At 35.7% G+C, this 23964-nt stretch overlaps 2 protein-coding genes across 3 annotated transcripts; both read right to left on the minus strand.

Moving 5' to 3' along the window:
• Positions 1-6: 6 nt before the first annotated feature.
• On the minus strand, positions 7-15174 carry Larp4B (La-related protein 4B). Of its 2 annotated transcripts, none has more exons than XM_018548302.1 (10): positions 15105-15174; positions 12458-12839; positions 10533-10782; positions 10312-10452; positions 9891-10112; positions 9584-9723; positions 8209-9240; positions 3292-3565; positions 2361-2465; positions 7-402 (listed from the first exon to the last, which is right to left on the minus strand). In XM_018548302.1, the coding sequence occupies exons 2-9, from the start codon at positions 12826-12828 to the stop codon at positions 2370-2372; spliced, it is 2526 nt and encodes an 841-aa protein (XP_018403804.1). In that variant the 5' UTR covers positions 12829-12839; positions 15105-15174; the 3' UTR covers positions 7-402; positions 2361-2369. The 2 variants fall into 2 exon arrangements, with proteins under 2 accessions (XP_018403804.1, XP_018403803.1); XM_018548301.1 differs by lacking the exon at positions 15105-15174 and adding an exon at positions 14551-14597.
• Positions 15175-20119: 4945 nt separating this feature from the next.
• eIF1 (eukaryotic translation initiation factor eIF1) lies at positions 20120-22195 on the minus strand. The gene is made up of 3 exons (XM_018548303.1): positions 21978-22195; positions 21493-21650; positions 20120-20482 (listed from the first exon to the last, which is right to left on the minus strand). Exons 1-3 carry the CDS (start codon positions 22003-22005, stop codon positions 20336-20338), a joined length of 333 nt encoding a protein of 110 aa, XP_018403805.1. The 5' UTR covers positions 22006-22195; the 3' UTR covers positions 20120-20335.
• Positions 22196-23964: the final 1769 nt, after the last annotated feature.

Genomic DNA, 23964 nt, shown 5'->3' on the forward strand with positions numbered 1-23964 from the left:
CGCACGCACGCACGCACGCACGCACGCACGCACGCACGCACGCACGCACGCACACACTCTCGATCGACCGATCGATCGTTGATCGTAGGCGAGACGTCACTATACAATGTAAAAAGTTCTCTCTTCCTCATGCTTACAACACATGACGGCGTCGATTTGAGAAGGGAGTATCGGAGGGAGGGGATCAGATAGGTAAGTGAAAGCAGTGGCGAGCTCCGATATTCTGATTTTCGATCCAATCCGACCCCGAGAAGATGGCGATGACGTCATAGCATATATAGCACAGCTAATTATCGTTCAATTACCCCGTTGACGCGTGGCAATTTGTAGATTTTGGCTTCTTGCTTCGTTATATCTAAGCTGCTTCCGTCGCTCAAGATGTCTTCTTCCTTCCGTCGTCACCTTCATGGAGCACATAAAGAAATAGAATATACACTCTTGTAAATAGTTTTCTTGGATAAATGATACTTTCGCCATATTCAATCGATTATCTTACGTCATAGATCAATTCATGGATTTATAAAAATCTTTTAGGATATCTAGAATTTCCGAAAAACCAAAAAGCCAGGTCACATTTTAAGGATTTAAGGGGATCCTAAAGTCTGTATTACCGACTAAACCATATAATTTTTGTATCGTAAATACTTATTTGTCATTCACAGAAAATCCTTTACAGCATTAAAGTATACACATTAATACGTGCCTGTGAGATAGAATCTATGCTGAAAAGGATAAAAAAATTTCAAAATTGAATTCTTTACCATTTTTTCAGTCCAATATGATGCTTCAGAGTTGTCACATCATTGGACGTCGTAACATTTGTTTCATCAAAGCTGCGCAATCTGTACTTAAGAAATAATAGCCGCAGTCATATATAGTTTGCATGAACAAACAGCGTCGAGTGCTTAGAATTAGATTTAGACATTTTATCGACTTATCGTGACAAATTTACGATACGAAAATTGACAGGTAATGTGACTGCATGCATCATTGTCTACATGACAAACGGCGACATCTGGCGATTTCGTTAGAGTTCGAGCTTTGCTTTAGAATCTCCTTAAGAATGTAGAATGATAATAAAAAAAAGTATTATTGTAAAGAGATTTCTTTAAACAATGTTATACACATGGATTATTAAAAAGCTCAATACGTATATGTATAAACATACACATATTTAATTGCTTTTTATATTCTTTCAAAATTCTCTAATTGCAAATTAATATATTTACGATTTTTGTTAATATACTAATAGACGACATGTCACAATTAGAATGGATTTAATTCTCCTTGAAATAGATATGATGTTAAACACAAAAGTCTAAGAGACGCGTATTTTTTTATGTTATAATCGCTAACTTATATTTAAGGAGTGTTTTATGTAAAAAAAAAAAAATAACGTATCTCTTGCATTTTTATGTTTAACAACATATTTCAAGATTGTAACATGTCCCTTGTAAAATTATCTCAAGTGATTTTTATGAAAAACTAATATTTCAAGAGAATCTTAAAAGATGAAGAACTTATATGAAAAACTAACATCTACAGTAGAACCTCTCTAAATTTTACTTCTGTAATCTTTGTATTCCTCACACGTACTTTCACAAATTACTAATGTCGTACCCCTTCCATGTCATGATAGGCTGGACATACGCGCGCGCAACTGCATCTAATTATACTGGGTTCTCACAGTGTATACAATAAGATTATAATTACATATATACTTGTACGTGTATTCTTTTGTGATGTATGTTATAAACAAAGAAAATAGAAATAATTTTCATTAGTTATAATTCCTAATAGCGTTATTTTGATGATTTGCTGTTCTGCTAAGGTTATGTACACTACACTTTGACAGGTTAATGTGCGCAACTGCATTCGCGTAAGTACGCAGTGATTGGTAGATTCGTGCTGTAGAGAGGGTATTTCATAATTTTGGCATTTCACTCTTCAGCCCCATAAGATCAAATTTAAAGGCTCTACTGTATAATATTAACCCTTACAGTACTAGCTACAATTTGGTGCCTCATCCGTACTAACATGGGTCACTTCGAATGCGTTCGTTTTTTCACCTATCTATTCAGAATGATTTAAAAAATCTCAAAAAATTCACTAACATACTTTCAACTTTCTAGAATAAATATTAAAATTCTGTTTTGGAAAATAATCAAATGTAGTATAATTTATAATTACCAAAAAATTTATGAAAACTTGCACGAACAGGAATCTCGCTCGGTCACTAGTGACCCAGGCTTGTACCGTAAGGGTTAAATTATTAACAAGATTAAACCTATTGGTGGTTTTCTCAACAAGCTTCTTTGAAAGAGATTCTAAAATTTGGGAGAAAAAAAAAAGACACTTACGTGCAACTTTTAAACATTTCTATCCCTTTCATCTGTTTTATGTTTTGTACAAGGTAGCTCGCGGCAATGTTGCGCTACTTGGGCATAGCTTGGCCTCGTAAGATCCTGCAGAAAATGAAATATTTATTAGCTAGCGGTATTTAAAAATATCCATTACTCTATAGAGTATAAAAATGTCGCTATACATTTATATGTATAGCAATTATCGCTATACGTTTTTAGAATAAAATTTTACAAAAAAATGTATAAAACATAAATCAAATTTTATAAATATCACCCACATCATTCAATAATTTCAAAATTATCTCTCATTTGCATTTCTAGAATCTTTACTTGATTATTTACTTGTTAGTTCGAACTCTAGATAATTGAACTACATTTACATAATATATTTATTCATATAGATTTCTGAATATAACAAGATTTGAATTCTATGATTGCATTTTTTTAAATCTTTCATTTATGGATCTTTAATCTTTTTTCTATCTCTAGCCTGAAATTCTCTCTTTTTCATCATAAATCAAAGAACTTTTGTATCCTCCTTATATATTCTTTAAAGAAGGATGTTAAAATGAGTAAATAAAAGAAATAACATTTTCTGTACATGTTTACCTCTTGAATACGATAAAGTTATTAAAGAGTTAGTGGCGTTTAGGGAATACCTCGAAAATTAAGCAAGAATATTGAAGTTTGGATAAATATATCATATTCGTACTCAATTTTTCAAGTGTTTTCCAAACTACATATATAAACTTTTTTAATAATTTTATTGTACTCAGAAGATCAAAAAACATTATTTCTTTTAATTACACCTTTTTGAGCAGAAATCGGTCCCTTTTTAACATCCTCTTTTCCTCAGAGATCTTCTAGAGTTTAAATACTTTCAATGTGTAACAAATGAAGTTTTCTCGAGAAACAACAAGATACTTACTATAGGGAAGGCAGAGGCCACTCCAGTTTGCGATTGGGAGTTCTGTGAAGAGGCGGCAGTAGAAGGAGGGACGACAACGACGTTGTTACAATTGCACCTAGTTACCGTCTCTGCATCGTCTGTGATCGCTGCGGCTGACATCGCTGTCGTTGCCGTTGTTGTCGACATCGTCGCTGTCGTTATCGTCGACGTAGCTACTGCCGGCAGGTGCGTATTCGCAACTACAGCGTCGTCCACACCGTTCACCATGTTCGAGTCGTCAGTCTTTATAGATCTGTCAGCGGTGCATTGTCAGTAGTAAAAGACTAACATATGCTTACTTAGTTATCTTGAGACTCTAGGATTCGCAGCGATATTCTCGTGCGAATCCTTTAGATTCTCAGAGATATTTCCATATCTTTCACCATCCTTGAATCATACAAATCTACAAATATGGTGGAACTTCAAAATCTTCGGGGACTATTCGTTCTTGGGAATTTAAGTACCCCAAGATATCACGAGGTTTTTAGATTTGCATATTCTTAAATCCTTGGACACGTCGAGACCGTTGCTCCTCATATCGAAAACATGTGCGTATATCGCGTACAAACATCGATTTACGATTACAATAGAATTGCAGTTCAAGATCAGAAATTAAAATCAACGCTCAATTACGATAGTACACTAGTAAAAATTGTTAATACTTGTAATTATAATATATATGTCACTATAATTATTTGCTATAACGATAATAATAATTGATTTGATGATAATAATAATTATTATTATAAGCTTTATTAATAAATCTATACAGTTAATGGCATTCAAAAAAATGAATAATTATTGCTATAAAAACAGCTTTATAAAAATTACTTATTTAGTCTCTCATTTTCGATTCCCAACCATACATATGGTAGTTGACAGAAGTACACGTATATTGTATTTATTATTATAGCAGCAACAATCGTAATTATAATAACATATAATTATAGTTACAAATATCAAAAATTTTTCTCTAAAACATAAGTGCAAGCGCTATAATGTGAACTTTCTCGACTGCATGTATCAAATGCACGTATTAGTAATTCCGTGCATATCAACTTCGTTCGTGCACAATGAAAAAATCAGTTCGTGTAGGCGATTCTCGATCAAATGATTTAGGAATCTAACGATTTTCGAAAACTTAGCTATTTAAAATTGCCCAAACAAAGGAAGCGCAAAATTTTAACTCGTAATCAGCTTAAAGAAAAACTCAAATTTATCCATAAATTCCAGAATTCAAATTTTTAACTACCTATTATAAAAGAATTTATCGATGAAACATTTACAAATCTGATTATATTTATAATATAACGAATTCTTTTAAAAATTAGATGAGAAGTGAGTCATTTCGCGAAAGCCGTCTACGAATGATCGAGGAATATGCAAAAAAAAAAGGAGGATTTTGCAATATCGCAAGACACGATTAATGAACATCAGTATACACATTGTTTATTAACTTCTAATTCATTGCTGACAATGCAACTATAGACATTACCAAAGTCCATCAGACATGTTGAGACCGTGTGTGATTTTCTCGTTTTTTCCGTTTATATATATTTATTTTGTAGTCGCGTAACGAGAATTATAACTTAACTAGTAAACGTTAGGATCATATAAAATAGAAAATCTTCATCAAAATTTCTTTTAAAAGTAACTTGAAACTGAACAATAATAATTAATAGTAATAATCCTATGATATATTAAAAATTTATAATATTAATATTTGACAATAGCAATGTTATAATAATCAAATAATAATAATATATTAGGAAATCATGAAAAATAATATTGTTTTATCGTACATCCCTATTCAACTTCTTATTATTTATCTGCCGCAAACACAGTACAGGTAAGAAGAGAATTATCTCATACCACATATAATTAATGCCGCATATACATTCCTGCATACATACACATATAGCGTTCTAGTGCGCTTAACGATAGTCATTTAATGTTAATTCCAATCGGCAATACGGCGTGCGCCGTACTTGTGCCGAAAAGGATAAATCCCTCGATCATTAAATGCTCAGATCATTAGATCCTCACGGATCCTTAAATTAGATATATCCGTAGAAAACTTGGAGTATTCTTTGCTTTAGGCAATCCGACTTCTTCAAGTCCTCAGGCATCCTTAGCATCGCATTAACCCTCAGACCATACCTCTTCGGGAGATGAACTCTACAGTATCTTAAGAAATTTCGCAACCACAACTAATACACAAAAATCATTAATAAGCTGCTGGAGATTAAGAATGTCCAATAATAACATCAGAGAATCCTGTATTTACTCGAATATCGAATGTATCAAAAACACAGAAATCTGAAAGGTTTAATAATTAAAATGTAAAATCTATTAAATCTGTCGATCGAATATCCGTGGACGATGGAAGCATAATCCAGAATAATCAAATGTATCGAGCGATTCAATGATCCAGGGATGAAAGAGTCAACACAATCAAGAACTAACCATTTAAAAGAATTTATGTTACCGCAAAAATTAAATCCTTATTTATACACTGGACTTATAAGAGCGTGCTTACACAGAAAATCCTTACAATGAGATAGTAATATTTAGAGGCCTTATATAAAAGAAAAAAAGTTTCTTTAGAATCAGAGAAGTACGATGATAACGATGGAATTATCGATAAAAAAATGACAAATTATAATCATATTGGGAATACATCTAATTAATTTTTTTATTAATATAAACAATAAGAGATAATGATAAGAGGCTTCCAAAATCTAAATCGAAAATTCAAGAAACCATTAAAAAAATCTCGACGAAAACACCTTCATATCGGTATTCCTACTCTTGAAAAACAATCGAAAAAGATTGCAGTCTCAAAAGCCTAGAAGATCTACGGAGGATTCGAAAATCTCCGTATTTCTTATGTCCGTATTTATAGTCGGATCTTATATTTAAGGCTTCCTTTAATTTATCTTTATATGCTCAGTAACCAATAAAATAATTCGTAGAACATTTTTATATATATATATATATATATATAAAGATAAATTTATCCTGTATTTACTCGAAGCAAACCTTAAACATACGGTTTCGCTATGAATACGAGCATTATTCTATCGTACAATCTTTTACGATAAATTATATGCATTTAAAATAAAAAGTAGCAAAGATGCAAGCAGATAAGGCCTAAAGATAATTTAACAGTTATAATAAAAACGTTTTCTTTTATTCAAGATTAACTAGGGTGATAGAAAGAAAGCTTCAACTTTATACTTTTTAACTTTTCGATGAGAAAAAAGATAAGATTTCCCCCTCCTTCCAGATAACAGATCGACTGAGGACGTGCGATCGATCGCGCCCGACTATGTCGGAACAGAAAGGATCATGTGTTCGAAACAAGCATGTATCCATCGTTACAAAACAACATAATGTAGCCAAGAACACAACAACAAATGAAACATAATTCGGCATTCCTGAAGGCATATATTAAGAGATACCCTATTACGTGGGTCCTTCATACATAAAGCTCTAAGTATAATGATGCTGTATCCTTGGATCCTTAGACTTTGGCACTGTCAATGAATCCAGAATGAAACTAAAGATCTCTGAAAAATCTAAGGATCCAAAGATGTATTGAACAACTCAACGGAAGAATCTGAAAGAGAGAATCCAATGCGGAATTGGAGAATCCGACAATACAACGGTCCCACCGATCCAAGGATATAAACAGTCCGATATAACACAGGCGTCCAGGAACCCGTTTACAGAGACCAGCTAAATCTCTCATTTGAACAGAATCTACTGTATAATCCCTCTAACTCATGTTTGCTTTCTATGCGTCAAGTATAATTAGTATAATCAGCGATTAGGTATAAATATAAATGTTTAATACTGTACACATATCCTCCTCGCAGAAAATGCAAAATAGTAAAACCATCATAACCATTTACAGGACTAAAAGCAACGAAAGAGCAATTAGCTCTCTTGCAATTGTCAAACGAATTGTACAACGAAAAGAAGTTGTTCATTCAAACGGGACGTTATAACTCAATGTTACTCTTCTCGAGTTTATCAGAGATTTTAAATTACGCAATATTATAATGATCTGTTCAGATGAAAAATCGACTGAACATATTTATCTATTTAAACAAAGAAAAAAAGAACAAACGTAATTTTCAAACACAAGAATTTGACAACACGGCAATATATAAATCACTGGTTTTTTTAGAGCAAAACCTCGTTAATCATGTAAATATCTTTCAAGGAAAAACCATTACAAACGGAAAAGAATAAACAAAAATAAAACCCTCAAAAAGGAATAAAGCTAAAATGAATTGTATGAGTAAAATTAAAATAAAACGGTCCTATAAAAGGTTAATGATTCAAGAACCAAGAACTTTTTACTCTCTCTTTGCACAGTAGCGCGCATAAATATATATATAGTACACGTATATATGTATATAATACACGTGTATGTGTATCGGGAGAGCGGAAAGTTTCGTCGTGTACTTTAGAACAAGACAGCAATTTGTCGCTTTCCTAATCGATAGTTAAATAGCAATTTTATTAAAAAAAAAGAATGCTAACAGTTTCTTGACTTTTTACTCGAATATGCATCAAGAAGCTACGTTATTGAAGAAACTTAAAAAAAAAAAAAAAAAAAAAATTACACCAAAGCATTTCCGCACTTCACAACAAACTGTACATTATGTCGTCAGATAGAAATGATTGAAGATCCATTGAAGGACCTGTTCTCTTTTTTTTTTTCTTAAAAATTATAACATCTCTCCAACGCAGATTGACAAATAAATTCTACTGTCTCATTATGCTAGAATTAGAAGTTAATTCACGAACCCCAACGTAACTCTCCGCAACTGCCCGAAACACCATTACACCGAGAGCGAGCGTAAAATTAAAAATCCCACTCACTTATCAGGAGATGACGGGGGAGTGAGAGCGACGGTGCTGAGCGCGGCGGCGTCGGCCGACGACATATTCTCGTTGTTGACCGTCGGCGGATTAAGAATATGTGTTGCATTCGCAGAATTCGTCGATGTGGCAGCGTTTCCCTGTGCCTCTGTTCCGGTACTCGCTCCAGGACTAGCGGATCTACTAGCGGTGTTCGCTGCTGCTGGTGCAGACGCTGCAGATTGCTGTTGCTGTAGTTGAGATGACTGGTTACCACTTTCTTTGTCCTTGACAACAGCCTTGAGCTTGGCAGTACCCTTTACAACATCGGACAATCGATTTTGCGATGAAGACTCCATGCCGACAGTGCTGGCATTGCCACCGGTACCTACGTCAATCGACGCTTTGCCATGGTCAGTGTCGAGACCAGGCAGGGGTGGAAAAGCGGCTGCCTCAAGGTCGAATTGTACACCGCTGCTACGGCTACTACCACAGTTACTGTTGCTGCCGCTGCCTCCGTTCACTGGCAAGGATTCCTTAATCGCCGGCAGCGAATGGTTGTTCCCAGTGGCTACCTTCGCATCTTGATCTTTGGTCCTACGATGGATACGGTGACGGGCAAACGAAGGCGTCGAGGACGAGGATGTGGAGGAGGGTTCGACCACCGCCGTTGTGTCTTGATCCTGCGCGGAGGACAACGAGGAGGAAGCTCCCTTTGCGTGCTCAATAGACGACACGGCGGACGACGAAGAATGGAACTTTGTGCCGGACTGATAGGAAGAAGAGGACAAAGAAGCAGACGGCTTCGAAGGAGGCAAACTCGAAGCGTGGTAAGTAGACGTAGAAGAGCTCAAGGACACGCTATTGTTGCCACCGCTACCAACGCCAGTCATAGGAGGATGAGAGCTACGATTACTCAGTGGCGGCATAGACGACGGTTGATGATGATGGTGGTGATGGTGATGGTGATGGTGATGATGGTTATTACTGTTATTACTGGGATTGGTCGGGTCTATTAAGCAGCTTCGATCGGAACCGTTTCTCTGTCTATTTCTATATACGTATCAAGAAAAAGATATTGTAAGAGATACTGAGATTACGCATTTGAGGCTTTTACGGGCATTATCTTTAATTATACCAGAAGGTTTGCGGGTTATCGCCGTGTCTTTCTTCATTCTTGATGCCGACATTTCGTGAATCATGTCCTCCCTCGGGGTAGCAGTATCAGTACACCCCTCGCTCTGATGAAGTGAAGTACAGCATAGTTCACGAAACGTCGGCATCAAGAATGAAGAAAGACACGGCGACAACCCGCAAACTTTCTGGTATAATTGAAGATACTGAGATATTCATTCAAAAAATATCTTGAAAAATAATAAAATTACAAGATTCGTACCTATGTCGAGGAGTGTATCTCGTATTTGAACGTGTGAACGTATTGTGCGGCGTGATTCCATTCATCGTAAAGACATTGGACATCTCGAAAAAGGGACTAGTTGGTCCCCAAGACATCATACCGGCCGGATAGAATGGTTGCTAAAAATAAGACATTTTTATAAGAGTCTCTTTTTATATAATGTACTATGAATCATTAAGATTTGCTTTAACCGAAAATAGGATTACTCTTCTTATATTGTTCTTTGATAATAAAAAAAGCTTGCATACAAGTTTTTGCATAAAACATTTGTAACTTAAATACTTACATAAACGACTTGGTTCGCGTATGCCTGCATAGTTGTCTGAGGCATGGTTGTGCCATTGGTATAGAGAAAACGTTGCTGTCCAGCCGTGTAACTACTAGGATCATAGACAGGAGGAGGAGGTGGAGTTCTGTAGCCATTTTTTATACCACTTACACCGGCTACCGTTGGTATCGGTAGCCTGTTCATTGGTTTAGCTTTGATTCTTGCCATTATTGGCTTTCCCTAGATTTAAGAAGAATCAGAATAAAAATTATGAATTTTACAATTATTATATATAACAATAAATAGCGATAAAATAATTATAACTATAATGAAAACTAAATATAACTATAAATCCAGAGAATTATCAAAATCGTTAGTAAATGTTTACATCACACCCGATTGTTCAAACGAAATTATACAGGTTTTGATTGCAACTTACCTGAAATTCTCGAACCTCTTCGCGTAAAAACCGATAGGCCTTTTGAGCATCCTCGTCAGACTCGAATGTCACATACCATGAACTATTGTGAGCAAACTCGCACGAAATAATTCTCGGACACCCCTCCCCAGAAAATAAATTCTACAGTGAAGAAGTCCAAATATTAAACAGTCAGATTTGATTTTTTGTGATAATAATAAAACGGTATAGTTGGAACAAACCTTGACATCTTCTAACGGAGTGCTATCTGGTATCTCACGAAGTATCACGATACATCGTTTATGATTGGGCCTTACTTTCTGTCCCTCCTCATCGACTTGAACATTGGGAGACTCTTTCAGCACCTCTGTTATGAGTTTAATATCTTTCGTCAGTTTTTTCACTTGGTTAAAATTTGCTACTGTCCATATCGGCACATACTGATCATTATCCATTTGTGACAACAAATAGGTATCGTTGGCTAAATTCTCTCTGAAAAGACAAACATTATATTGTTTATTCATATTATCATATCTTGTCACATACATTCTCATTATATGCATGTGTTTATGCAATTAAAAAGCATTGTATCATTGTATGTTGCGATATATATAGAAATATATATAATTTAGAAATTCTTTTATTTAAAATAGTTCATACAAATCATACATAATAATAAAGTATATTATAAAAAATTAAGTTTTTTATATTTAAGTATTAATTAATATATGGTTTTATGCTCTTATTTAAGTATCACAAAAAATTGTTATATAAATCATTTTTTTGAAAATTTCTGATTTTTAAAACCATATTTTTCATTTGTGATGTGTGCGTGTGTATGTACTACTCTCGCACACATACTCTGACTAGCTTTACTTGATAATAATTACTTCATTGAGCATTGTAAAAAAATAATTCAAGACTTTTTAATTCAATTTTTGGCAATAACGCTATATAATAACTATGCCGCGGTATGATAAGTCTAACTTTAAATGTTTAATTAGTTTTAAAAATTATTATCGGCATTTTTTTTAATTCTAATCTAAAATTATTATAGAATTTTCATCTTAACCCCTTCAGACCTAATTTTATTGGCAATGTTAAAAAATTTTTTTCTAATTCAATTCAAGAACATTTTAATAAATAAAATAAAACAATATATATTTCAAATAAGGGCCATAATAGCCAAATCAGAAATAAACAGTTAAGTAATATTGCAGTATCTAAATTACAATAAAGTGATCTAATATAAAATGTATTTAACCGGTCAGACGTTTCATTGAAAATGACTCAATCGAAGTCGAAACGTCTGACCGGTTAAATAAATTTCATATTAGATTACTTTATTATAATTTAGGTATTGTAATATTACTTGTTTATTTATGGCTTGTGATCCTTATTTGAAATATATATTGTTTTATTTTAATAAGTGATACGTACCAAATAATTAATTTTTCCAAATTTTAGACCATTTTTCCAACATATACATTATTATGCACATTTGATCACAGATCATAATATTAATAGAGTTAAATAATTTCAAAAGACGTCTATAAATAGATATACATTACACAATATACACATAGTCTAAAGGGATTAATTAGATTTGATAAATTCACTCTTGCATGTTGTTATAATTTTTATGGAAAATTCACTGACTTTCTTATTTGCTACTTAGCTAAAAATTTAGCTACCAAATATTCTATAATAAATGTACTGTACTATAATTAATATACTTGTAACAGTCCATAATTAGTTAACATGATATATATCAAACGTCGGTTTTTGAGGAAATAGTTAAGGAAATTAAGGAAAGAAAGTCAATAGAGATTTGAGTGATGAGTGGCTTCTTGTCAAAGCGATCAACTCATATTCAATAGATCCCAGGTTCAAATCCATTCTTTACTCTTTATTTATATCGTTATGTTTATAATTAGGTTAATCTAATAGCTTCTAATAGCTTTGAAGATTGAAGGTTGAGTGAAAAAGTTTGTGGTAAGATTGTAACCAATGTTTTGGAAACAAAAAAAATATATATACACATATGCATATATATATATATATACAATCTGATCTATCATATATATATATATATATATGTGATTTGTAAAATGACTACAATATCATAGAATTGGGAAATGAAAAAATTCAAAATAGAACTTATTACCTGGAGAAATAGTATTCAAGTTGCGTAGAGAGCATTTGTTTAAGCGTCTCCAAAGGTATGCCCGGAACATTTAAATCTGTCATTGGTACAGATGGAGAAGCAGCAGAAGCGTCGCCCAATGCGGCAACATCCACTGGGCTGTATCCAACAGCACCACCGTGCATGCTTATAGCGTGTTGAGGTGATGGTTCCAGACTGCCAACACCAACATCAAGAATCAGCTCATTACTGCTCGGCGTACCGTTCATGACTCCGTAGTCTATATTAGGCACACCACCACCACCAATTGCGCCTGTAACCTGTGGACCCAGAGGTTCAGGGGTGGTTGGGTAGACCGCCCCTGGTGGCAGCTTCCCGATGTCCCCATTCATGTAAACGTATCCTGTAAAGGGAGGAAAATTTGTAATTTATTTGTAACTCTCCTTTATCTTATATCATTGTTTTTTCAAATTTATATATTGTATGTTGTAACTCAAAATGTTGCTCTAATAACCCAGATAATAACACAGATATCTTGTAAAATAATAAGATACATTGAATACAATTTTTTGCCACATATATAAAATTTAGTACAATATATAAAAGTTTAAATCTCAATTAAAGATGTGGTATTTTTTTAGAAATACTATATCTCTATAATTCTAACCTAATCCAATAATAAGTTACAAATTTCAATTATTGCATTAAATATAGGCTCTTTACAATAACACACCTAGTTATTACACGATGTTATTTTCTTATAATGTACATCTATACTTACAGGGAGATTTAAACGACTTTTATAGATACTCAATTATAATTCCATCAATGTAGATCAACTTTAATTTCCGTTTAACTTATCTTTTTCTAAGCGTTAGAAGAAGGTACGGAGAGTAAATTAAACTAAGATTTTCAGTTATCTACAAATGTGAGAAATATATTAGATCTATTCAATAAACATACTTGTAAATCAAGAGAAAATATTCTGCAAAATATTTCAGGTTATTATCTAGAGCAACTGAACTTATTTTTACACACACACGCGCGCGCGCGCGCGCGCGTACACACATACGCACGCACGCACGCACACATATATATGAAGTTAGTAATTATTTAGTCAAGCAGTATAGATGCTTTATGCAACACTGACAATCCTTGTAAACTATCATGACAACAGAGTAGCGGAGCAACGATCAGGAGGATTCGACTGAAACATGCCTTGACACACAGCACTACACGATGGATTACCGCAACTGCAAACCCATGGATACAAAGTACAAAACAGCTACGAATAATACCGTGCGTGCAATTTTTTACAACGCACAATCTGGAAGCCGCCAGAAAAAAACGACAGAAATGTTTCACACACACACGCGCGCGCGCGCGCGCGCGCGCAACCGACGTCGACGACGTGGTTGACACCAAGATGCATTCGGGTGGCAATGCTCGCACGCGCCAGAGCGAGCCTCCGGCGTAGGACTACGTGCCACGGCAACAGCCGTCCGGAGGAATCCGAAACGCACCAGACGAGGATCTCCGCGTGAAAGGACGCGCAATATGTTGCGGAGCGCACGGCGCGTTATCTGCCAAATATAGCGCGCGATCGTCGACAAGATGCGGTGGCGTCACGATGTCGTCGACGACAACGAACTGCTCTTTGGTTGACCAGACATCACCAGACGACAACAACAATAATAATAATGAAGACGACTACGATGACGATGATGATGATGATGACGATGATGATGACAATGATGATGATGATGATGACATCGACAAGGATGAGTGCAAGGACAATGTACATGGACGTGACGATGAGGACGTCACGCGGATGAGAAGAAATGAAAGGCGATAACGACGTGTCGACGTACGGCACGAGTTTAGCAAGCAGCATAAGGAGGTGGTGACGGTGGCAAGAAGGTGGATGAAGCGGCGTGATGATAAGAGATTACGGCACTTCCTGAATTCAATAAGCGATCTGTTCGACACCGACGATAATGACGAAAATGATGACAGTGATGATAATGATAATTAACGCTGACGATGATAATCGTACAGTGAAAGAATGATTTTTACGAGGTTTTTTTTTGATGAATGAAACGGATGGTCGTTACCGAAATCACCGTTCATCTCAAGATGGGCCTGGATGATCCCATGTGCCCTGAATCTAGCGTTGCGAGGTGCCTTGCCCGTTCGTTCGTTCGTTCGTTCGCTCGCTCGCTCGCTCACTCACACTCTCTTTCTCTCTCTTTCGCTCTCTCTCGAACGGCCTCGTGCGGATCGGTTTCTCGACTATAGAGAGAGCACTCTCGAGACACTTGGTTTGGAGGATCTGTGCGCGCGGGGTACCTCGTGTGCGCGTTTTTGCGAATCACGTTTTAGCGCTGCCTTGATAATCGACGATGGGTCGATTAGAGCGGAGAGCTCAATCCTATCACTCGCTCGCACGCACGCACGCACGCATACGCTCGAGCGTATGCGCGACGAAATACGCGACGCAGCAACACGACACGGCTGGCGAGACAGGCGGCAGCGGGATTCAACACGTTCCTCATGCGAAATCGCGACGGCGCACGACGCGCGCGTGACGATCCGCTCTGTATGTATCACGGCCCACCGCACCAAACGGACCAACGCGCGGCCGTTACGCACGACAATGTTTCCTTACCGAGGTGGAAGAATCGAACTCAACACAGTCTCTCGAGCAAACTACAAAATGGCGGAAAGGCACATGCCGTGGCGCGCGATGCATTCTGGGCTCCGTGGTGCGCCGCACGGCCCCGCCACCGCGCCGTTTTATCTCGCGCTGGCACAAGGTGGCGCTGGGTGGCGCGCACGGCCCTCCTAGAGTACCTATAATGAGAGTATGGCCATAAGAGTCGAGATTGGTGCCGCCATATGTAGGACCAAATCGGTATGTTAGTGAGTCTGTGAATCGGTGTATCAGGCTGCTTACTAATATACGTAGTCAAAAGATTAGTCCCGTTCGAGCTGTCATCAAGAACGCATTGTGTGAATTGCATCCGTAAGATTTTTGAATTGCTGTATTTTTACTTCAAATATGATAAAAACACTTTTGCAATACTTTTGCACAGTACAGTCCGATGAAAAAATCACTCGAATATGCCATACCCAATATGACAACTGAGGGGTAAATTGTACAATTTTGTTTATAAATTATTTTGTTATTACAATGTAAACGTTTTACTTTTTACCTTTCACTTTACATTGTAAAAATATATTGTATTTTTTGGATATTAATGGATTGGCGTGGTGTACTACATACGTTTTATCATAACTCGAGTTTCAGACAACAACCATGGGGCGATGCATTTCTCGTGATGCAAGATCATCAAATGGAGTGAAGATGTGCACTTCGCTGTGTTCAAACGCTGCGCTTGATTTTCCGTTCTTTCCGGCGTAGTCCCAGTAATGGCGACTTCCGCTCTTATGGCCATACTCTCATTATAGGTACTCTAGACCCTCCCAAAGCCCGCCATTTTTGAATCCTCCTTTTTTTGCTAAAGACCCGATTTTCCATGTTTAGATTAATATTGGGCGCGTTCAACGGACTCAACAGTTGAGTGAGCGCTCGCTATTATTGGTGTATTCTTTTAGATCATCCAATCAGAATTTTAGATCTAGGAGAATACACCAATAATAGCAAGCGCCCACTCAACTGTTGAGGCTGCAGTCTATTTGATGCTGCGAATGCTTCGAAGCATTTTTTGATTGGATAATTAGTATAATTCTTTCTTCTGATTGGTCAGTCAAAAGCTTCGAAGCATTTGTAGCGCCAAGTGGACCGCACTCTGAGTTCGCTGAATGCGCCCATTAGCCTAACCTAAATGGACTTTCAATAATAGGCTATAACTTAAGAAAACACAAACAAGTCCAAAAAAGTCCAAACCGATATGAGAATCCTCCAAAAATTACCACGTAAGTTCTTTCTTCACACATATATATATATATATATATATTATATATATAAATGAATGCAAGCATATATCCAAACAAAAAAAACTTTTCCGGATTTGACTATAATTTGCAAGATTATCATGAGACCTTCAAATTATGATTTTGAAGCTTACAAAATAAATGGCACGAGAAATACGATTTGTGTGTACATACATAACCCTATATTCAAGCGATATATAAGATATAACAGAACAAGAAATGTACGTAACGTTTTACTTAATGGCTTATTTAATGTATGTACGTAATGTTTTTCTTAATGTATGCAAATATTTTCTTGAAGTATGTAATACTTAAATTGAAATTAAAAATCTGTCTTATCGACATCGATTAAGTTCGGCTGTTTTTCCAGCATTGCCTATCTAGTTATACCCTAACTATGCGAGTCAACAACAGACTCAAATCTAAAAATAAAATACCAATGTATTTTATACACTTACAAAGCATAATAAAATAAGTTAATTTAAAAAAAGAAAAAATCTACGTATCACGTAGTACATATGTATAAGAGAAATTATGGATCATTTCTAATCAAATTCGTTAGTCCGGATCTACAATAGATGTTTTAAACTTTAAGTCGTAAGAAATTAATCAATTACAATTAAATTCGAAAAGAATAATCAATTATGATTCGTCCATTTCTTAAGGTTTAAGGATTAAAACTCTCTATTGTAGATCCGGATTTATGTAGGATTCACACTGCGTATGATATTCGACATATGGCTGCAGGACTGCGTTCAGAATCATCATCTGAGTGCACCCAGGTGTCGTGTTATCCTTGTTTATCATTCGTGAACAACAAGGATAAAACAACATCTGGGTGCATCCGGACGACGATTCTGAACGCACCCCAGCACACTGGACGCGGAAACGCTTGCCGCGAGGCAAAATGTGACACGGTAGCCAATGGACATGTTAGTAGCTGTAATCACGGCCAATCAGCGTCGCGCCGGCAAGATATTAATTGGTTATCGTGCCAACTTCCGCCGCGCGGCAAGCGTTTCCGCGTTCTGTCTGCGGGAGCCGTGGCACGCAAAAAAACTTAAAAAAGTAATAAGGGCCTTGGTACACAAAAAACTTAAGAAAGTAAGACGTAAGCAGTAAGGAAATCAACGTTGTGGATTTGCTACTGTTTAAGTTATGGCCTAAAGCCGTAATCACCCTAGCGATTGAGCGATTGTGATTGACGATTACTTTTCAACCAATCAGAGCAAAGCAGTCACCGATTACTTCGTTCCGATTGGTTGAGAAATAATTGCGTGCGCATTTATAGTGTGAATTTTAGTTTATTGTTATTTTATTTTAATTTATAATATATTAAATGTTTTATTAGTTCACACATATAATATTGACTCTTAATTGCCTTTTTATTTCATTGACTATTTTTTAATTCCCTAACTTTTCTCAATAATCGTTAACTTTATATAACTTTAATTTTATCCATTCTTTAAAAAATCTACTAATAGAACTAAAGAAAATCTGTTGAAACGGAAGAGTTTGGCAAAAATTCGATATTTCAATTTTTTGAAATATTTAAATTTTCTAGTTTAAAAAAATTGTTTTAAAAAATCGAAAAGTGTTAAATATATCAATCCCATTTTCTATATTCTAAGAAAACTAAAAAAAAAAAACGAAAATCTGTTAATAACGCTCGATAAAAAGCGTCCTTTTTAACCTATCCGATCGAAACCAGGGGTCAATCACGTACTTTTTCCCCTAGGACGTAAATAAAAATTTTTTGCATGCATGTGTGTATATGTTCATACATACATTCATAAAAGTTTTCACTTTTTACGTTTCCGCCCTAGAGAAAAAGTTACGTGATTGATCCCCTGATTTGAATTTTTTTCGAGAAATCTTTAAAAAAAATTAATTAATCGCAACAATGACCTTTGACAAAAAAAATGTTCAAAATTTCCGGAAATGAAAAAACCGAGAAGTACTAAAAATTGTCCTTTTTTTGGTTACTTTTTTGCTTATTCTCTTTTTGTTTGTTATTAATTGGTATTTTTTTATTGATAATTTCTACTAAATACTCTACAAATTTAGTGCGAACGAAAATAGAAATGTTATTGTAATCTTTAAACCGGAGAAAAGTGAGTATAGGGAAAAATATGTTATCTTAATTATCTCTCTTGAAAAGAAGTCTCATCTCCTAAAATGGTAGGAACGAAAAAAATTGTCAATTTTTCTACATTCTCTCTCAATTAATCTTTCTAAAAATTTCAACAATTTCAATCCTTCACGGTCATTTCTAACATTTTGCGTAGATTGCGAAACTTCTTATATATATATATATATATTTATTCAAGGAATATATATATATATATATATTCCTTGAATAAATAGCAAAATACTCTTGGACAGATACAAGAAATACTTTTTCTATTTAATCTCTAGAACTAGCATTTTATATATCTATCGTATCTATTCCGTTAATACCGAGAAACAGTTTCTATGAAATAGCGATTGTAACAAACATAATCGATAAATAACGATAACTTATCTCTAATGATTTTTTTATAAGCCACCACATTCGTGCATTTAATTCGTACATTCGCTATCACATGGCGATGGATATCAATTTTTATGTATATTCATCTATAAATTCCTCAATTTTTATTTCTTTTTATCTATTTTCTCTTTTATTTTATTCTCTTTTCCTTGCAATTTATCATATGATATACGAATATTATAAAAAATAAAAGGTTTTATATTAATCAAGTAGAAACACATCTATTTAGTTACATTGAATGAGCAAAAAAATTAATATATTTCTAAAATATCCAACTTTTCTCATTAATTTGACAAATTTAGTAACAGAAAGTCGATTTTTATAGAGTCGAAACAGCGAAAAGGAAAAGGGACAAAATGGTCATATTATATTTCATTCATGTGTGCATTATTTATCTAGAACAGCCACATTTTATTAACTCTCATTATTATTATTTCAAAACAATTCGTCATTTAATTATTACTGCCTTAAAACGGGATGGAAAACAAGAGCGAAGAGATATGATACGGGGCGGAGGGATGTCCTCTACACGAAAGAATCAAAATCGGCCCTACAAATATTCAACAAATCATCACAATGAAAAGGACAAGCGCAGAACATACATATGCATACACACACTCACTCTCACTCTCTCTCGCTCTTAATTTTCAATTACAAATGTAAAAAAAGAAAAGAAAAATCTTATATATCGCGTTTTTCCTACGAGGGACTGCAGAGAAGAATGCGATGAGAGGAAGAGAGCCCAAGTCAATCAACAGTCAACCTACAGTTTTACAGCTTTCTCGGAACACGTCTATCGCGCCCAGATACATACTATCTAATGCAAGAACGAACATCCATCCGGTGCTGATAATTACCGCTCGTTCATCTATGCTTCTTCTCCTCCTCCTGTTTCTCTTCCACGATGTTTATCAAAATCAGATGTGTACTATCCACTGCTGTATAAGACAGGGGAATCCCTACCTCAACAGTCTCTATCACCTAACATAAGGCTTACAGTGTGACGTATTGCTTTTATCTCAAGAAAAGATTCTGATTAGAATAGATATATTGCCTATAGGTATACGCTGGTTATATGCCTATATATCTTCCCTTTCTTTCGCTATATGTCTTCCTTCTTTCTTTTATTCACCTTTTATCCTCTATTGTTTATTTTCCTCTCTATTTCGTATTCTTTCTTTCTCTTTTTATTATTGAAATATATATGCGCGCGTGTTTGTGTGTATATATACATATATATGTATATATTTATAATGTGATAGTATAATCGGGATATCCCACGAAAAGTTTAGTGAATGATATACAGATTCAATTTGAGATAATCATGTAGAGCTGACGAGGGGTGGAGCTGTCTGCTGTTGTTGTGGGTTGTGGCATGGATGGTAATTGTTGCTGTTGTTGTTAATTGATTAAAAACCATGGACTTTGAGCTGGTCAGGTTTTGCCAGACCTGACTTTGTCAGCCACTGGCATATATTCTCTCGTTGGTCCCCCTGCAGCTGCAGCACCTCCCCGTACTCCGGGTGCTCTATTACTGTCCCATTGCAGGCAAACTCCTGGAAAAATATGAACGCAATGATAAATAAACAGGCACTCTTTGTAGGAACTTTTATCTAAACTATTCACTTTTGTAGAATGTTGAATTCTTTTATCTCTCCCAAAGGAATTTGGGAGAGATTGGTCTGAAAACTTTGCAGATACCGTTACTAAAATGAGAAACAAATAGTTTGTTCCTCTATCACGATTCTAATGACTGACATGAAATAGCAATGTTTAAATATCAAAATGTTATACATTTTTTAAATAATTCTATTAAAAAATCAACATTAATAAATTGATATATCAAAAAGGATATTTGTGCTAGTAAGCATTATTTATCTATGTTTAATATTTGATAGATAAGGATGAAATGATGTTTACAGTATATAAATGTACAAAGTAAATGTACCCAAATGTTATTGTAAATGCGTATAAATTGCTAATAAGATACACCAATTTTGTTTAAAAACTCGTGTATCTTTCCACTGACACAATGAGATAAAGCAATTGTGTTCCAAAATTATCTATGTCAGTGTGTAAATATATAATCTTTAATATGTATAAAAAAGTGTTTTTTCTTTTATTTTATCTTACTCAACAACAAACAGCATTGGAATAAAAATAATATTGAATATTTTTAATATCTCTCTCAAATATTACTGATTAATTTAACAGTGGACACAAAGCAATTACAAAAAGAACCAAGTCATTGATGATGATCAATATTCTCAAATAGAAACAAAGATCATTCCCCCTTTACGTCAAATCACTTGCAAATGCATTCGCATGCCATAAATTCCTAGAAGAAATTGCAAAACTACATCTGTTCCGATCATCTATCCAGCCTATATCAACATGATTGTTTGCATCAGACCTATTTTTAGAGTTCTGCCTAATCAGCCAATGGTGGGGGAACAGCAAAGAGAAACAGAGGAAAGCAGAAATATGACGGCAATAAAGGCGGGAGAAAGGCTTGGGGAAGGGGATCCTCCCCTCAATGTAGGAGAGGGAAGCATGGCACACTCACCTTTTTACATGCTCTCACAATTTTCTTCAAGTCATATTCCGAGGAAAGTCCTTGCACCGTTGTTAAGGTTTTGCGACCATTCCGCTGCTGGATCCTTATATGAACGAGGCCGTCCTGGACGTCATCATCTGAACCCTTGATTGCATCTGCAAAGGGGTCTGCAAACACGGAAAGAAGAGGGGCATAGATGAAAGAGAGATCGCGCGGAGTGTGGGACGCTCCCAGCGCGGGATTGCGCAGGATGATGCAAAGAAGGTCGAGAACGCGCGCGCGCGCGCGCGCGAAAGAAAGAGAGAGAGCAACCCCTGTCGCCATTTTGATTGACTCGAGGGAACCTTAAAACGATGGTGTTTTATTGTCCTCGTTCGCGAAGGACACCGTGCATGAGGAAGGCGACGGCCTCAAAGAGCAGGAAGATACAGACGAAAAGGGGGGGTGGGGGAGAAGGGGGGTAAAAGGTGCGACATTTTTTCGTTCACACTCACCGAATGTGTTGAGATTCTGGATGGACATACGACAAACAAAAGAGATCCCTCGGATGATATAGAACTGCGGAGCGCAGGTGACAGTCGTAGGGGCAGATGAATGTGGAGAGATGTTGCTAAGATCAGCACTTGAAAGTCGCGTGAACACCAACGGAGCACAAAAGGACTCGACGAAAGCCAAGCGCGATGGCCGTGTACGCAGCCGGAAGTAAAAGTTGCATTTGTCACGATGGGTGGGGTTGTGCGCGTTCCTAAAATAAGCCGTGAGATTTGCCACGAAAGCGCGCGATTCGCAGGCGCTGTGGTGACGGTCTAGATAGCGGGAGAGCATGATTGGTGCGCTGGTACCAATGGACAAACATGTGAAGCTATAAGGGTCTGTTCGCGTTGCATGAAATCCCCAAATAATTTTCCACTTAAACTGAAATAGATATATATTTCGCGTTAAAAGGAGAGAAAGCGAAGATGGTAAAGTGCAAAAAGTGCAAGTAAAGGTTGGATTATACTGGCCGTAATCTGTTAACTTATGCTGTAATCTGTAAAAATTGACCAATTATAATCGATTATTCCCCTCTCATTCGACTGTGATTGGTCAATTTTTACAGATTACGGCATAAGTTAACAGTTTACGGCCAGTATAAATCAACCTTAACGCGAACAGACCTAAATAAGCGGAGAGCACAGACTTTTGCATAACGCATTAATGCTTTTTCAGGCGAGCGTTGAAAAGCTGGCGTTAACCCCTCCCCATCAATTTTGAACTATTAGCGAAGCAATGCCACTGTGCACCAAATACAAATCACAGTTCTGCAGCGGGATTCTCTAAACGTTTTTTCGATAATTGTTGTTATCGTTAAATAGCGACAGCCAATGAGAGCCGCGCTTTCTTTCAGGATTATCCTGCCATTGACTGTCGCTAGTTAACGATAGCGACAATCATCGATAAAACGTTTAGAGAATCCCGCAACTGGTAAAATATGTGTGAGTGTAAATATAATTAATAGAATATTTGAAAATATAGCCATGTCTGAAGAAACTGGAGAAGTTTGTATAGCGGATGAAAATACCAACGAAGTTAGTATGTATTATACAGTAACAAGTATATTTGTACATTAAAATGATTTCTAATTTAATTATATTACAACGATTTATTTATTATATTGTGTTAATTTACATTTCTTATATTGTAAGAAGCTTTAGTAATGTCGTATATATGTACACACCTGTGGTGTGTGCGAAACTATTTGTAATGAAGAAGAAATGTCATTCTTGTATACAGAATTATTAAATTATTTTTATTATTTTTTTTCCTCCAAAACCAACTTTGGAATTAAAGCAAAGAAAAAACTATGTTCCGAACGATTTTCGAAAATAGGTGCTACATTTATTTTTTCCTGAAGAGACGTAGTCTTGATCTTAGTTTTACAATTAAGATTTATTTAAGAAAGCGGAGTTTACAAAGAGCTTTTTAATTCAACGAAGAAAAAGTTACACACAACCGAACAAGAAGAAGCAAAGAGACGGTCTGAAAAACAGCAGCGCAACGGAGAAAGACAAACGAACATACCGAAATACAAGAAGAATGCTTTCTGACGTTATCTCTAGAAGCTTCTCAACTCGCACGCATCATTTGCACACGATATCTTGATTACAATAACGCCATCTATATCGATATCGGTTTTAGTCTACGATTAGCCCGGATCCTCATACGGACAACAGCGCTTTGACACCGGACGCTGATTGGTGAAAAACCGGACCTCAACATTTCCTTTTATACATGTTTTTGTTTTTTAATGAATTCATAGCAATTATAACAGCTGCGCGTCGTCTTCTGACTTCTGTTGCAACTGCAGCTGCCACTTACGTCTATATTCTTCTATATACGCGATATATTGATTATTATAATTCATTCTTAATAATAAAACGTTACAAATGTTTATCTTTTAAATCTTTTTTTTAATTAATTGCAATGTTTATTGTGTATGTA

This window comes from Cyphomyrmex costatus, unplaced genomic scaffold (assembly GCF_001594065.2).
Source record: "Cyphomyrmex costatus isolate MS0001 unplaced genomic scaffold, Ccosl1.0 scaffold718, whole genome shotgun sequence".
NCBI lineage: Eukaryota > Metazoa > Arthropoda > Insecta > Hymenoptera > Formicidae > Cyphomyrmex > Cyphomyrmex costatus.